General features: G+C 36.4%; 3 protein-coding genes across 4 annotated transcripts; 2 read left to right on the top strand and 1 right to left on the bottom strand.

Moving 5' to 3' along the window:
- Nucleotides 1-3,366: 3,366 nt before the first annotated feature.
- On the top strand, nt 3,367-9,116 carry LOC113678347 (ubiquitin-like-conjugating enzyme ATG10). Its single transcript, XM_089187235.1, has 5 exons — nt 3,367-3,577; nt 4,090-4,215; nt 5,722-5,845; nt 7,045-7,142; nt 8,275-9,116. Exons 1-5 carry the CDS (start codon nt 3,470-3,472, stop codon nt 8,458-8,460), a joined length of 642 nt encoding a protein of 213 aa, XP_089043361.1. The 5' UTR covers nt 3,367-3,469; the 3' UTR covers nt 8,461-9,116.
- A 121-nt stretch (nt 9,117-9,237) lies between these two features.
- On the bottom strand, nt 9,238-11,381 carry LOC149038298 (small ribosomal subunit protein eS28). Of its 2 annotated transcripts, none has more exons than XM_089187236.1 (4): nt 11,330-11,381; nt 10,902-10,949; nt 9,713-9,835; nt 9,238-9,329 (listed from the first exon to the last, which is right to left on the bottom strand). In XM_089187236.1, exons 1-3 carry the CDS (start codon nt 11,354-11,356, stop codon nt 9,713-9,715), a joined length of 198 nt encoding a protein of 65 aa, XP_089043362.1. In that variant the 5' UTR covers nt 11,357-11,381; the 3' UTR covers nt 9,238-9,329. The 2 variants fall into 2 exon arrangements, with proteins under 2 accessions (XP_089043362.1, XP_089043363.1); XM_089187237.1 differs by having other exon boundaries at nt 9,238-9,326.
- Nucleotides 11,382-11,448: 67 nt separating this feature from the next.
- Nucleotides 11,449-13,983, top strand: LOC113678348 (NADH dehydrogenase [ubiquinone] 1 alpha subcomplex subunit 7). Its single transcript, XM_027195234.2, has 4 exons — nt 11,449-11,703; nt 11,783-11,829; nt 12,227-12,373; nt 13,232-13,983. Exons 1-4 carry the CDS (start codon nt 11,653-11,655, stop codon nt 13,293-13,295), a joined length of 309 nt encoding a protein of 102 aa, XP_027051035.2. The 5' UTR covers nt 11,449-11,652; the 3' UTR covers nt 13,296-13,983.
- The last annotated feature ends 575 nt before the right edge of the window (nt 13,984-14,558 follow it).

Raw genomic sequence — 14,558 nt, 5'->3', positions numbered from 1 at the left:
ATTTCTTTATTGAATGCCAAAAACATCTGTGGCTATAATTGCTCGAATTGAGACCGAAAAACTTTTTGCAGAGGGTTAAGCTAATGGATAGAGTGAAGAATTGTAGACTTAATGAATTACTGAGTGTTATAAGAATATTTTCTAAAAATGCGACATTACAATTTTATTAGCCCAAACAGTGCGTGACCTGTGTCTCAGTTCGGCTTACGCCGCAATTAGGGTTAAAAAGTGCCCCTCCCAACTAAGTACTCTCACCTTTCCCGTAGAGGAGAATGCCTTCAAGTCAGCGCCATATCAGGTCACACATTAAATTAATAACTACAGAGGAGAGATAGAGACTCCAAGAAAAAAAAGTATGATGCATCCGCATACCTGACATCGGAAGATATGGCTGAGTTGTTGGCGTACCGAGATCAAGATCGGGAGCCGCGGTCTGGATTCGAGTCCTGTTTGAGGCATATTGACACTCTCTTGTGCTTTTAGCCAAGAATATGGACCGTCACAGTAGCTCTCTCTCTAAACACGGGAAAGTGAAGCAGTAAAGTGAGCTGCGAAGAAAACCACACGAAATGCAAAGATGTATCCGCGATCTATCAGCATCCCATCTCTAAGGAGCCAAGATATATGTTTATTCAGTCGACGCATGTTAAGAAATCTCCTCCTCGACTTCTTCTCTGACTTAGCCTCCTCAGTTTTAATCACATCATCGTATTTATACTATTTAGATATTCTTTGTTGATATGGCAACATTTGAAACGCTTAATTTGAATCTTTCCTAACTCAATTGTGTCTAATAAAAATTCAAATTGGATTTTCAGAGCAGCAGCGCAACTACGAGATGGCTTTTCGTGTGTAGTTTCTAAGTCAGACTGGAATGGGGAGTGTTAGTGTTTTTGTAGAGAGCTGATAACCAGAGAAAGTAATTTATTGATTTTTCTTGTAATAGCATTAAAAAAATCTTCAATAAAATTTTCGTTACAAAATTTGTTAAACCCGACAAACCGCGGAAAACTGCGACTTAAAACCGTACTGAACCTCGACAGAGAAAAAATGAATATTTGAAATATTACGCTGTTTTGATCAAGTAAATGTTGCGCACTTATCGATGTAATAAAAAGTAGGAAAATGTCTGTATTCAATCAATTTTGACTGCCGTTTTATTACAGAGTCCACGTCATTCCAAATCCCATCCGTCATACTTCCGTTCCATTCCAGAATTTAAAAAGATCACTCAGGACTACGAAAAAAGTGAACTTTACGTTTCGCTGGGTTTTTTTGTGCAATACGCAACACTAAACTTTTTGAAAGAATCGCCTTTTTTCAAATAACAACCGAATGTACTTTGGTAAAAAAAAAAACTGTAGAAAATGTCAGATGTGGAAGCTGTCAATGAACGGATTTTGAATTTTGTTGCTGGGCGAGTTGGCATCAATTCCCATGGGTACGAGAGAAAATTCGATTTATTCAAAACGACTCACTGGAACGATTCCAAAATACCGAATTTCAAACCGATAGCGCAGTGACGCGCGTATTTCAATTCGAAATTCTGCCGTATAGAGAACACTTTTTTATGCTTCTGATGGAACGTACGAATTCGCACTCTCAGTCCGAAAACATGATCAAAGACAGCTGCGTAGCGAGTCGTTCCTGTCACTGAAATTGGTCCTTCTCAGATTTTTATCGCCAAGCGAGTAGACCTCACGCATGATCACACCATATCGTGTTGTTTAACTCCACTTCGCTTCTATTTATCGTGCCGTTCGTGATCGGAAACTCACGTGTTTTGCCTCTCCGGCGTAAACAAAAACCAAAAAACAAGGGAGAAATATTACTTCGGACTTCTTTCAAGTGCCGTAGTCGAGACAAAAATTAAAATTTCATGTGTGGTAGGGTTGTTTTCCATATCGGCGTAGTAACTTTGTCATTGTTTGTTACGCAGATGGTTGCTCGATGCGACAGGAACAATGCACTTGTCAGTTAGAACCCGCGCTTGACAATGCAAGCTCCGCCTTCATAGTGACGTCACTTCCTCGCGTCCTTGGAAAAGGTCAGAAAGTTTAAGAAATCTGGCCAAGATTTGAAGAAAAGTCAGTATATTCTGTCATGATAAATAGTTACTATTCAATTTTATTCGAAGGGATTTTCCCTCAGTTAATCCTATTAATTTGTTTTCGAATAGACGCGAATCGTAATTTTTGTGTTGTTGTTTTTCAATAACGAGTATCAGTTTGATCTTGAAACCGCCAACAAAATAAATTCCACATCTCGGATTCCCCGTATATACTCAAAAGGACAGTATCATCGGCTTAAGAAGGCGCAGAAGAGAAGATTGCTGATTTAAAATATTGTCTCTTAGATCGACAGCAAACGCGAAAATCTGCGCTATTTTTAGCACCAAGAGAGACAAGAACACCTTGCTTTGACAAGCAGGTGCAAAATTGGCCGAATGAATTTGAACGATTTTCTGCCTGAGACAAGCAAGAGATTACTATATTTCTGAATGTTATTTCACTACATTACTCGTTCGCATGATTGTGGTGTACCGATTACAAATCAGGTAAAAGTTACCAAACGAATAAAATTTATTTTTAACGCAAATTACCGGTAGGCGATCGACTGACCAGCCTTGTGGCAGGTTTTATTGTGAGAGTAAATTGTTACTCCTCGCGTGCATCGCGCGTGGGAGAAAGACAAAAGAAGACCTTGGGATGAGACGAACACATGTGGCGAGGGGGAGGGGAGAGAGTGAGGAAATACGGAAATACTGGGAGATGATCAAAGGAAATGATGTTAATTTAACATGGGGCCCATTTTTATACCCTCAAAGGTATGCTCATTCAATATTCACGAAAGCTATTTTTTTTGCGTTCAAATAATGGGAAATACCGTAACGGATACAAATCTTTGTCGTGGGATGGAGTAGTATCACTTGGTTCAGATTTGTATTGCACGGAAGTCAATATACGGCAGCTTAGTTATCGAAAGTAACGATTTTAGCATAAAAAAAAAATAAAAAAAATATTCTTACAGGCTTTACCTAAAATGTTCTCCAAGATCTACTTGACCCACAGGGAACGAAAGAACAGGCGCATTTTCACCCTGTCTACCCCCAGCGTATTTATACTGATATGCATTCCCCACTTCCACCGACACGCTTAGTCAAATATTTCATTATACGAAAATTTGCGTTCCGGAAATGTATTTTTACTCTACACGTTGGGTAGGTTAGGGGATAGAAATTACATTAAAATATATTTCTTTTAATCTGCCACGTTTTCTATAAGAAAACGATCTAACAATGTTTTATTGCGGTTTGACATTCACGCATCGTAACACTTTCCCTACCTACCCCACCCTACCCTTCATCCGTTTATCCGCTGAAGTGCCTGTCACATTTCGCACATTTGCTTCGATTTGGACAAACAGCTCAGGAGGATTCATATTCACTTTGTTCCACTAAATCTTATGCATGTGGAAAACAGGCACCCTCTCATACGAAGAATTCGAAAATGTACTCTTCGACTTCTTGGAAAGGACTAGAAAAGTTGGAGATTCTTGGAATCTGGAATATGCTAAGGTATGATTAGAAATCTTGTACATTAAGTGGCCGGGTCGATGTGAAGATGTAAGCAAATTAAACATTAATGTTATGCCTCTAAATCTGTTTCACTGTCATAAAACTTCCATTCATTTGAGGGTAACTAATTTGGATGTTTAATGCTCTTCGTGATTAAATTTTTAGCTTGATCTGTAGCAGTTTAAGTAAGTTTTGCCACCAAAACTGGAGTCATCAAGGATTTTTTTTTCTTTTTTTGCGACAAGTAATTAAACAGTACCTTGAGCGTCAGAGAAAACTTCCAAATATTAGTTTATTACGATGGGAAAACGTATAAAATGAAAAAAATTAATAACAAAAAAGGAAGGATATAGGCAAGTAATGAAGAATATTTCTACGGATTCTGAATGACCAGCTTGAAAAGCGTAGGCTAAATTTTTCAAGATTCAAACAATCGTAACCACGCTAAATAAAAAAGGGCTAACTATTGAAATTTGTACAGTTTTTGTTGTTTTTCTGTTTAATGTGAAAAGGGAAAACGAAAAGTGAAGTACCTTACCAAAAAACAAGTGCAGCTGGGTTTTGATAAAGCAAGTGAAGCAGATACAGAGGAAACTTGTGCAGAGGATAAGAACTGGGGTGTGGAGGAAATCGACAATGTAAGGTTTGCTTTCAATATGGTAGAATTAGAACTTATAGCTTAGAAAAGCTTACAAGTTCAGTCCTGGCCCGGTTTCATTACATTGTGTTTTGGCACGACAGTTTAACCATGCACTGCCTAATGATACATATTTATGAAATAATAAATTGAGATATTACAAGCCCCCTGATTGGTTAAAAACCTATTGTTTTTTGCATCAGGAAACCTATAAAAAATTGAAGTTTGTTTTATAACAGCAGTAGACTGTACTTTTATGCTTGAAAAGTTTGCAAATCACTTGACTCCAGCTTGTGAAATACAAACTTTTTAAATTTTGTTCTTGCAACATACATGTCCTGCATGGGTTATGATTTGGGTAAACCAATTGGGAATATGGTCTCTTGCTTTTGGATCAATAAACCACTCAGCTGTACAACAGTTGTATGCAAACTCATATACAGCAGAGCAAGGGAAGGGGGTTGCATGGGAGGCTGTAGCCTCCCCAAAACAAAAACTTGGATGACACAGCACCCCGCCTGGTTTTAGTGCTGAAAATATTGCAGCATAAATGTTGGCAAAATGTTCAATCTTATGATCTTTTCACAAAGCCTTTTATTAGCATTGTGCTTGGCAATACTTTTTCGAACAGCTCCTGCTTGTTTGAGAAGCGTACCAACTGCAGTATTTCTCCATCACTGAAACTACACAGTATGTCCAGGAAATTAAACTTGATCAAAACTTTTCTGTAGGAACCTAGTAGAATGCCAGGCTGAAAGATTTTAAACTCTGCTTGAAAAAATTGATTACCGACACACTCAAAACTGTTGTGTACATGGCTGTGTGAAAGATAAGCTCCCCCATGTTTCAAAACACTTCACCACCTCTAAAACTGTAACAAAATATGATAAAACAGTTGGATGTGTGGTAGGAAAATTTTCCTTTTTAGAGTGATATTAATAGAGAAATTAACTCTAACATTTTAAATGAAACCTCTTTTGTATATTTGAAAGAGACCCTATGGTCTCAACCACAGCCAATTCTGCAATGCTGCAACAAAATGTTGGAACGCTGAGTGGGGGTTAAGCTAAATGGACAAGTATCTTATCCAGGGAGGAATACCAGTCCTGAGAATTACTCTATCATATCTAAATAACAACAAAAGTACCTGTCATGATATCAGAGTAATTTTATGAGCAATCATAGGAAACTTAATTGGCAGGACAAGTCTGCTGATGTTGAATCATTTGTACTAAGTAGGCTAGCTTGATCACAATTATGATGTTAGATTGTCTCTGTACCCAGTAATGTGTGATATATGTTTCCGAGAAAAAATTATAAAGAATGGTAAAATTTGTCGGCACATCTCTCTTAATGCTAGGTGGTTGATAACCCCCCACTCACTAGATGGAGTGTTATTTTGATTAATATTATTGTATCAAGTGTTCAATATTTCCTCATAGATAATTATGCAGCTTTAGCGAGAAACCTCTTGAGTAATCCACTGGTTTTAATATCATTTTTACAGGATTGTGTAACTTCTGGCCAGCTAGAGTCAGACATGAACAAAACATTTCTGAAGTATGAATATCATGTTATCTACAGCACCAGTTATGGTGTCCCAGTGCTTTATTTTACTGCAAGCAGACAAGGTAATTGTGATATTTTCTGGTGCTTCATTTTTTAATGGTAATTGAACTGAGTGGAGTGCAATTTGGGCTGAAATCATATGCATGATTTCAAAATTGAATGAGTGCACAGCGCAAGTTCAATTTGAAATCACAAGTATCAGATTTTGGACCAAAATTGCGCAACACAAGGTTCAATTACCATTTTATTACATCCATTTTGAAATTGCCCAAATACAGGACTTGGTCAGTTCAATTATTTTATTGATGCAGTACTGAACCGGTCTGAAATTAAGTTCATTCATTTTTTGGGGGGAAAAGCTAAGAGTTTTGGAAACAAAAGTTGCAAAATTTGCCGCATGATATTCTTTGTCTTTCATTTTTTCTGCAATTTGATCAGCAATTTGATCTGTTAAACAAGCCTTGAAATCTGACTGGTTGTTTTGTTTTTAGTGTGGCCTCCTCATTGGCTGGGAAAAAGATGCAATTTAAAGCAAAAAATGGTGTGATTTGTGAATAAATCACATCAGTTAGAGCTAATCAGATTATAGGGATCACCAGTGATTTCAAAATGGGTGTAATAAAAAAGAGTAAAGCAAAGGTGGCTGTGAACTATATTTACTGATTTTTTCAACCTTAATACGTAGCAAGATTAATCTTGATACACTGATTGAAATTCTCAGGTCAAACTAAAGGAAAGCCTCTGAAAATGTTTGAGTCAAAGGGGGTATTTCTTAGAAGCTATGTCGTTATGGAAACTTTTTACATCTGGTATTTATAAATTAAAGATGATCACAACTTGCTGAGAAGGAACTGGATAATTTTTTATGTCATTGTAAGAAAACAATTACTAAAGAGTTATGATATAATTATCTATTAACCTATTGAAGAAATGTAAAATGGTTTCTGTGTTTACATAGCTTGATGTAAACACAGAAACCATTTTACATTTCTTTCATAAAATTACAAATGAAAGAGGAATGAAAACCATGTTTACATACGCTCATGTAAAATGGTTTTATGGCCAATCAGAGCGCGTGTACTATTTGAATTATTTTATAAAATTATCTATCAAATAAATATATTAACTGATTTTTTTTTTCAATCCAGCTCACATCTTTTTGGTTTAATGGAAACGAAAGTGTGAGATTTTTTCCATTAGTGACCCACAAGCTTATTAAAGCTTCATTAGTTATTTAAAATGTTTCTTTTTTTTTTTTGAGATGGTAAATTAGTCAGTTTAGAAGAAGTTTGGAAAAATGTACCAGAAGTTTACCATGAAAGGCTTGAGTTTGAAAGATGGACATTTTTAACACAACAGGTATGAGAGGAAGTGACAGTCATTCTCTTTACACCCGAATATCATTATACACATTCTCCATACTGTTCTCTATAGATTTCCTAAGCTTCTGGAAGGGAGAATTTATGTAACAATCAAGAGCTTCTTTCGATAGTTGGTGATTGTTTCCTATATTCTTGAGACTTAAATGTATGATTCAGAGGTGATATTGGAAGGAGAAATTATATGCTCATCACTCTTAACCCTTTAGCCCCTAAGAGTGATTAGCACTTAATTTCTCCTCACAATATTGTAACCAAATCACACATTTAGGTTACGAGAATAAAGGAAATGATCACCAACTAAAGAAGCTCTTGATTGTTGAACAAATTCTCCTTGTCAGCACCTTAGGAAATGTGTAGAGCATAGTATGGAGAGTTTGCATTCTGATGTTAGGTTGTAAAAGGTTAAGGGAGTTAGTGGTTATCAAGTTGTATTCACTTTGTTTAGAAAAAGTTCTTTATGATAGAGTGCTTTTCCACTCAGTGAAAACAAATCAAAAGTTTTCTAAACAGCCAATCTGAACCATTCAGTAACATTATAAAGAAAACAAGAAAACTGCCTTAAAGGCAGGAAACTGTGTCAGACTGAGGGGATTGATTGAGAGTTACCGGAGATTTCTCAGCTTATCACAACATAGATAAACAAATCTGAATACTTCTTTGGATAACTCTAACATTTAAGGTTGATAGAGAGTGGCCAGAGTTTTCTAGACTAAATCTGATTGCTATTGTGGACAGCTTCTAACATTCAAGTGAATGTTGCTCTAGTGTTGATTATCAAATTACCTTTTTGTACATAGCATGCTCCCAAATGTCAACAAGACACCATTGCAAGGCCTTCCTAGCCTATGTTGAGAGCATTTTGGTAGAGTAGTGGGGTAACATTGGAAGTTGGCATTCATTCACTGAATTGGTCTTTTTCAATAGGAGTGAGACTTCTGACCAATTGAGAAGAGGCAGGGAGTGAGGAAAAAAATATTTGGCCCTCCCTCCTTCCGTTTTTGCCTTTTTTACTCCTCCTGGGAAGAAATCTTTTTCTCTTTTTGATCATCCCATGCTTTGAAAATCAACATGAATCTTTTTGTGATAAAACTGTCACATTTTGTCTCTAGGAACATCCACACCTTGGGGTTCCATTTTACCAACTTCATCCTTGTCACACCGCAGATATGATGAAGAAAATTGCAGGTGTCACTGAAGATCAAGAGGGCAATGTTTCTGCAAACTACCTTGTAACATGGCTGAGTACGGTTGGACCAGTTGTGGGCCTGAAAATTCCCACAGAATACTCCACATAACATTGGCTTAACACAAGAAAATCTGAATACTCTGAGAAATAGTAGAGCAATGAAGCCCAAGTAAGCCTGGGACCAGTTACCTTACCGGTTTGGCTGTGAGAAGATATTGTCTTAAAGGCCTTCTAACAGCAAGCAGGAAAATGAACACCAGTTTTTTTTGGATTGGTCCCCTGGGGTGGGTCGTTCAAAGCTGGGTTAAGATAACCAGTGGTTAATGTGAAATCTGATTTCAGATCTAATAACTTTAAAAGAAAATTCAGTCAAATTCTTTTCATCTAGAATAGGACTATTTAATGCTCTAGAAAGAACACAGGAATTATCCCAAAAAGGCTTTTGAATAAAGGAATGAAGAAAACCCAGATTAAAATTTAACATTGGGTTAGCACTAATCCGCCTTCAAACAACTGGGCCCAGGTTCACAAATTACTTTCCTTTTCACCCAAGTCCTCTTCTGTGATGCAGGGATCATGCCAAAGTAAAACACATTTACTTTGCCATTATAATTTTTTTTTGACATGTTTTCACATGCTAAGAATACATGAAAAATGTTTCATAATCTGTATGCTTGAGGTGCAAAAATTTGTTCTTGTCCAAATTCTTTCTTTGTGCCAGTTTGTAAACAATGAGAATATTAAAAATAAAATAATTTGTTTAAATGTTGGAACATCCTGGGTTTTACAAGAGACACCTCTTAAGGCAGCATTCAAGATTCCCACTTGAGTTGAGATGCTTTAAGACACTAATTGCAACAGTTTAAAACAAGACAGGCTACCAAAGTATATTTGACAGTGAAGCTTTTTATTTCAATATGAGATATCCTTTTTTATGGATATGGAATATCAAGGTGAAGTTCTTCATCTCCCTGTCTTCTGCAAAAGGAAAAGATTCTGCAATGAGTGCTTTTTGTATTAACCTATACCATGACATTAAGGAGGCGGCGTGGCCTAGTGGTTAGGGTGCTGGATTTGCAAGCCGGAGGCCCTTGGTTCAGATCCTCCTTCCTGCCACTAGATGGATTTGTCTTCGGTGGCCCCGAACTCAAACTCCTGCACACTTTGTAAATAGCCAACTGGTTCACCTTCTGCCAGTTGAGATTCTTATCATGTTATGTTAATTTGCTCTTTCATATTTGTTTGTAACGCGCATTTGAACATATTCACATGGAATTTGCGCGATATAACTGTTTATAATTTATTTCTTTTATTTTTATTTTATGACACTATCAGGTTTACATATTGGTATTGCAACTGACCTATCTTAGCCTTCTGGCTTCGCGTTCTGATTCCAGTAAAGTCAAGATATCTCCCTCTCTGACTGGTCCTTTGACATTACGGATGATGGATCTGTTTGTGTCGTCAAGAAACTCTACTCGTACCTACAAAATTACCAGAGAATTCAATTAACGAATAAGTTACAAGAGCACAAGAAAAACATCATTGTCTTTACTCTTTCCACCCTAACATCAGTATGCATATTCTCCATACTGTTCCCTAAACATTCCCTAAGGTGCTGATGAGGAGAACTTGTTTCATAATCCAGAGTTTCTCTAGTTGGTGACCATTTTCTTTATTCTCATTACCTTACATGTGTGATTTGGGGGTGACTATGTAAGGAGAAATTAGATGCTAGTCATTCTTGAGTTAATGGGTTGAATAATAAAAAGTGCATCGCTGTCTAGTTGATTGTAAAAACAATGTGCAGTTATGAGCTGTTTCACAAGCATTACCCTGTGTTAGAAGGTAGGACAATCTTATCAGACTTGACTGTGTGCAAGTTAAACTTTACAAGATCACTTTACCCTAGTTAGAAGTGCATTGGACAATGAAATTTAAGTGTTTGGGAGTTTGAATGTGCACATGAGATTGTTATCTTTGTCCAAACCATATTAACAAGGTAGCTCAATCACAGAGAAAGCTAAGGTCACAACCACAGCTTAGCAATTCCTGTGTGCAACAGAACAAGACATTCTATTTTTTCATCCAAATCCTCCCTCCTTCCTTCCACAATGGCCCACACTCACACACTTCCGTTATAGATGGTTGCTAACTTTTCCAAAATTGCTCTGATGAAGGGCTAACACTCGAAATGTCAGCCTTTTCACTCTTTACAATGGCCAATTTGCGTTATCAACTCAGCTGATTACACTAAATTACCCTGTTAACCTTTCCAAAAGTATTGCCTTTAGTATCATTGGAAAGCCATTGGAATGGTTCTAATCAGTCACGTACATTAGCTTTCTCTTACACTTATAAAGACAATGCTATTTAGGTTTCATATTTTCTAACAATTTCCCCAGCTTATTGCCTTTTTCAACTGCCGTGCTGCCTTTAACAACCATCGCCTGTCCTTACACCTCATATGAATATTATTGAAAGACTTCAAATCCGATAAGCGTACGATTACGAGCAGTAGAGTAAAGGAACATGAAGACGTTTACTTACCTGAGTACACTGACCTTGAGAGCCGGTTCTTCCCAAACATTTGGTAACCTAGTGAAGGAAAGAGAGTCACAAGTACATCAGATTTTCTCCCTTCATAAAACACAACATGTATTTATATTACTGAGCCTTTATATCGAATCGTAACTTGCATGATTCGAAAAAATGGTCATGACTTGTCCTATCCTTAGCTTCTTTTGAATTTTTTCATCCACGAATAAACCCTAACAGAGCCTCCTTTAAATACATTTATCGTAAATTTTATCCTGTAAGGAATGGTTCGGTGAACTTCCGAAATTTGGTAAAAATATCGAAAACTCACACAAATATCTACAAGTATCTAAGTTGAAACTTAAAATGGGGTCATTTGAGGACTACCAGTTAGTTTAAGCTTAAAATCAGCTGTGTTAGATCGAGAAAAATCAAAATACCTTGGCTAGTTTCACAGGCTTGTCCATAGTGGAAATATGGCGGCTGTAAGAGGAAGAAACCACGTGGTCAAAGTGAGTTTATAATGCGCACTGAATGCTGGGAAATAAGAGAAACTAATAAACTGAAATAATTTCAAACTTCCTTCGAAATAATCTTTGAGGAAAATAGCTTTATTTCCCTCTCCTCTAAATTTCGATTGCAATATCGAGTCTAATTTTTGTTGTTTTGGCTTTTTATTTTCACTTTACGAAAAGATTTTGTGGCTGAGAAGGCCAAGATGAAAATCTCCCATGATCCCATGTAAGCTTGATTTACTCTCAAGATGGCGACAGCTTCGAGAGCTATCCAAGCGATTCGCAATTTTCTAATCGGCGTAAGTAAAACAAACTGCCGACTTTTGTGTTTTCCCTGAGAATAGATTTTTGATTGATATTTTTTCTCTATCAACACAGAAAAGACTCACAGTTTCTTCTCGTTATGCTTACGAACAATCTGCAAGGTATTCCTGCGTATTGCGTCTAGAAATAAGTTAACAACTTATTTTTCTTTTAGGTTTGTTTTGCCCCTATTAGATACAATTCAAATGTGAAATTCGTAGCTTTTATTTTTATATACAATCCTGTTCGCATATAGGCATTCTCTCTGGTATTTATACCCGTAAATACGTGTATATCCTAGAAATGTATGTGTTGATTCACTTTTAGGTCAATATTAATATCTAGGTAAATTTCTAGGGTTTCCAGATTTTTTTGGAGGAAGATGGATTGCAAAGGACCCTTTAGAACTTATGGGGGAGGGGGGGTTTAATAAAGAGGAGAGGTTTATGTAACCATTTACATCAATTCAGTGTTTAAAGTTCTTCCTGACTGATGGTAATCCATGACTTATTTTCAAAGAACACAGCCAAGTCCCAACATCCCAGATGGTCCAGCTCACAAACTTAGTCACAATTACTACTGTGACCGAGATCTGCGTCGAGCTTCAATGCCACCAGTTATATTGTATGGCCAGCAGAAGCTGTTAGAAGAGGCTACAGAGAAAGGGTGAATGAAATATTTGTAAAAGTGAATATTAATCTCATATTTATAAATCTAGACATTGATAACAGAGAGTTCCAGACTGGGCACAAACAGGTTACATTTTAATTTTTTGCCAGGTTGAGAAATTTGTTCAGCATGCTATCATAAGACTTAGATAGCACCATTTGTTATGAAGCACACTAGCCCAGTTTTACTGGGAAAAAAAACCCTTGGTTATCTGAACACATTTTATTGGCAGTCAAGAAAGCAAGCAAAAAGTTAATTTATAGAGTCTGAAGTAAGTTTTTTAGTTTCCCTCCAGCCCACACCATAGGCAATTTGGATTGTTTCTATATTTTATTAGCATTTGTAATTTTTTCATGATAAATGGACCATTTGTTTAGTGTATCTGTCAAATACTTTTGCTGTAATAGTCTAATGTTTTATGTACATAGGTAATTTATTTTTTTGATAAACTGCCTTGTCCCAAAACAAGTCACAGACTATTGTGTTGTTAAGAGTTTTTTTTTAACATTTAACAAGGCATGCCCTTTAAGTTCTGAAGAAAAAAGGTGAAAAGTATGGGAAATATAGTCAGTGACATAAAACTCAGGGGAAAATTGATTGGTAGCTGTGAGATTTTCTGTCACTTTCCCTTTTAAGAATTGTTGGACTTTTTCTGTATTTATTTTCTATGGGTAAGAGGTAATTAGGTAAATTTGTCACCAAAAGAATTATGGGTGCTCTGTTCAAGTGTGGCTGTAGGTTGGTGTAATTTTGTGTGGGTGTGTGTGTGTAGTAAGTTAATTAATATTTTTCATTTTTTTTTTTCATAAATGTATTTTATATTTTAAATATTTCTCTATCAATTTTCTTTTTCAGGGGAGAAGGAGTCAAATCACTAGCTGCAAAAACTCCAGGAAAAGTGTTCAATCCAGATCAGTGACTGCTTGTGAACAAAAAAACTATCACAACTGGGATAAACATTTATTTGTATTCAAAAATTACTTCTTTTTCTTTGAACTCATGATTTTCCTCTGAACTACAAACAGTAATTTATCAGAAATAAATAAGCCCAATATTTTTTTGCTGGGCAAAATCAGCACTATATGGTTTCCACAGTTATAAGAACAATGGCTGATACTATTTGTAGCAGTTTGGTTTGTGAGTGTCTTTTTGCAAAATTATGGATTTTAAAGAGCATGGATCAAACCTTTTCAAACTGGTTGACATTAAGTTTGTTGAAAATATTACTTTCTGGAGGTGTTGAGTCTTAACATCCATGGAATTTTTGTGTTAAAAAATTATATGCAATGTTTTATAGGGGTTAATTTCAGAGTTAACCCTTTAATCCCAAAGAGTGACCAGCATCTAATTTCTCCTTACAATATCACTCCTGAATTACACATTAAGGTCATGAGAGTAAAGAAAACGGTCATCAGGGAAGGAGTGTTTTGATTGGCAAACAAATTCTCCTTGTCAGCACCTTAGGAAATGTATAAAGAACATTGTGGAGAATATGCATACTGATGTTACAGTGAAAAGGGTTAAGTCTGAATGTGATGGGGTATCTTGAATTCTGTTGTGTACATAGCGTAATCTAAAAGAATAAAGGTGATTTCTCATGAATCTGACCTCTGACAACTTGTGAATCCTGTCTAATAATAATTAAAATTCATGTACTAGGATAGTCTAGACTGTGTGACAGGCAAATGAGCATGAGAAAGTGATAAAATATTTCATAAGTGGAAAAAAGGAAGAACAATTATCCTTGCCTTGTTGGTTTATATAAACACCTGGACATTTTAACCCTTCAACTCCCAGATCAAATTTGCCATTCTCTTTACTGTCAACCATACAATCCTTATAATGTTAGTTCAGAGAATTTAGTATTGGATCAACTAATTATCCCCAAATTGATATTTTTCTTTATTCTCATAACTTATCTGGTTGATAATGCATTGACGTTGTAAGGAGAAATTCTGTCTTGGTCACTTGTGGGAGTTAGAGGGTTAAGGGCATTTGTGAACAGCACAAAGCCGCTCTTGCTCGTGACTCCTGAGTGAGATCTCAGATGGAGTGGGAGAGACTGAGTATTCTCAACACTACAGCTTACAGCGAGGTCCTGGATTTACTGGCTTGTTAAAGCTGAATAACTGAGCTTCTCAAAAAGCATGGTAGTTTTTACTTTTGCATGTAAAAGCAGTGC

Source organism: Pocillopora damicornis, chromosome 11 (assembly GCF_964200805.1).
Source record: "Pocillopora damicornis chromosome 11, jaPocDami1.2, whole genome shotgun sequence".
Classification (NCBI taxonomy): domain Eukaryota; kingdom Metazoa; phylum Cnidaria; class Anthozoa; order Scleractinia; family Pocilloporidae; genus Pocillopora; species Pocillopora damicornis.
The sequence above is the reverse complement of the archived record's forward strand: the minus strand, read 5'-3'. Positions and strand labels throughout refer to the sequence as shown.

Bases quoted from the DNA above. Each gene is read 5' to 3' on its own strand.
- LOC113678347 (XM_089187235.1), top strand. From the start codon at position 3,470: ATGTGGAAAACAGGCACCCTCTCATACGAAGAATTCGAAAATGTACTC. The intron at 4,216-5,721 runs GTAAGGTTTGCT...TCATTTTTACAG, and splicing joins GTGTGGAGGAAATCGACAAT to GATTGTGTAACTTCTGGCCA. The intron at 5,846-7,044 runs GTAATTGTGATA...TTTTTTTTTGAG, and splicing joins TTTTACTGCAAGCAGACAAG to ATGGTAAATTAGTCAGTTTA.
- LOC149038298 (XM_089187236.1), bottom strand. From the start codon at position 11,356: ATGGACAAGCCTGTGAAACTAGCCAAG. The intron at 10,950-11,329 runs GTATTTTGATTT...TTCCTTCACTAG, and splicing joins AGCCTGTGAAACTAGCCAAG to GTTACCAAATGTTTGGGAAG. The intron at 9,836-10,901 runs GTAAGTAAACGT...GTAATTTTGTAG, and splicing joins CTCAAGGTCAGTGTACTCAG to GTACGAGTAGAGTTTCTTGA.
- LOC113678348 (XM_027195234.2), top strand. From the start codon at position 11,653: ATGGCGACAGCTTCGAGAGCTATCCAAGCGATTCGCAATTTTCTAATC. The intron at 11,704-11,782 runs GTAAGTAAAACA...CTATCAACACAG, and splicing joins TTCGCAATTTTCTAATCGGC to AAAAGACTCACAGTTTCTTC. The intron at 12,374-13,231 runs GTGAATGAAATA...TTTCTTTTTCAG, and splicing joins GAAGAGGCTACAGAGAAAGG to GGGAGAAGGAGTCAAATCAC.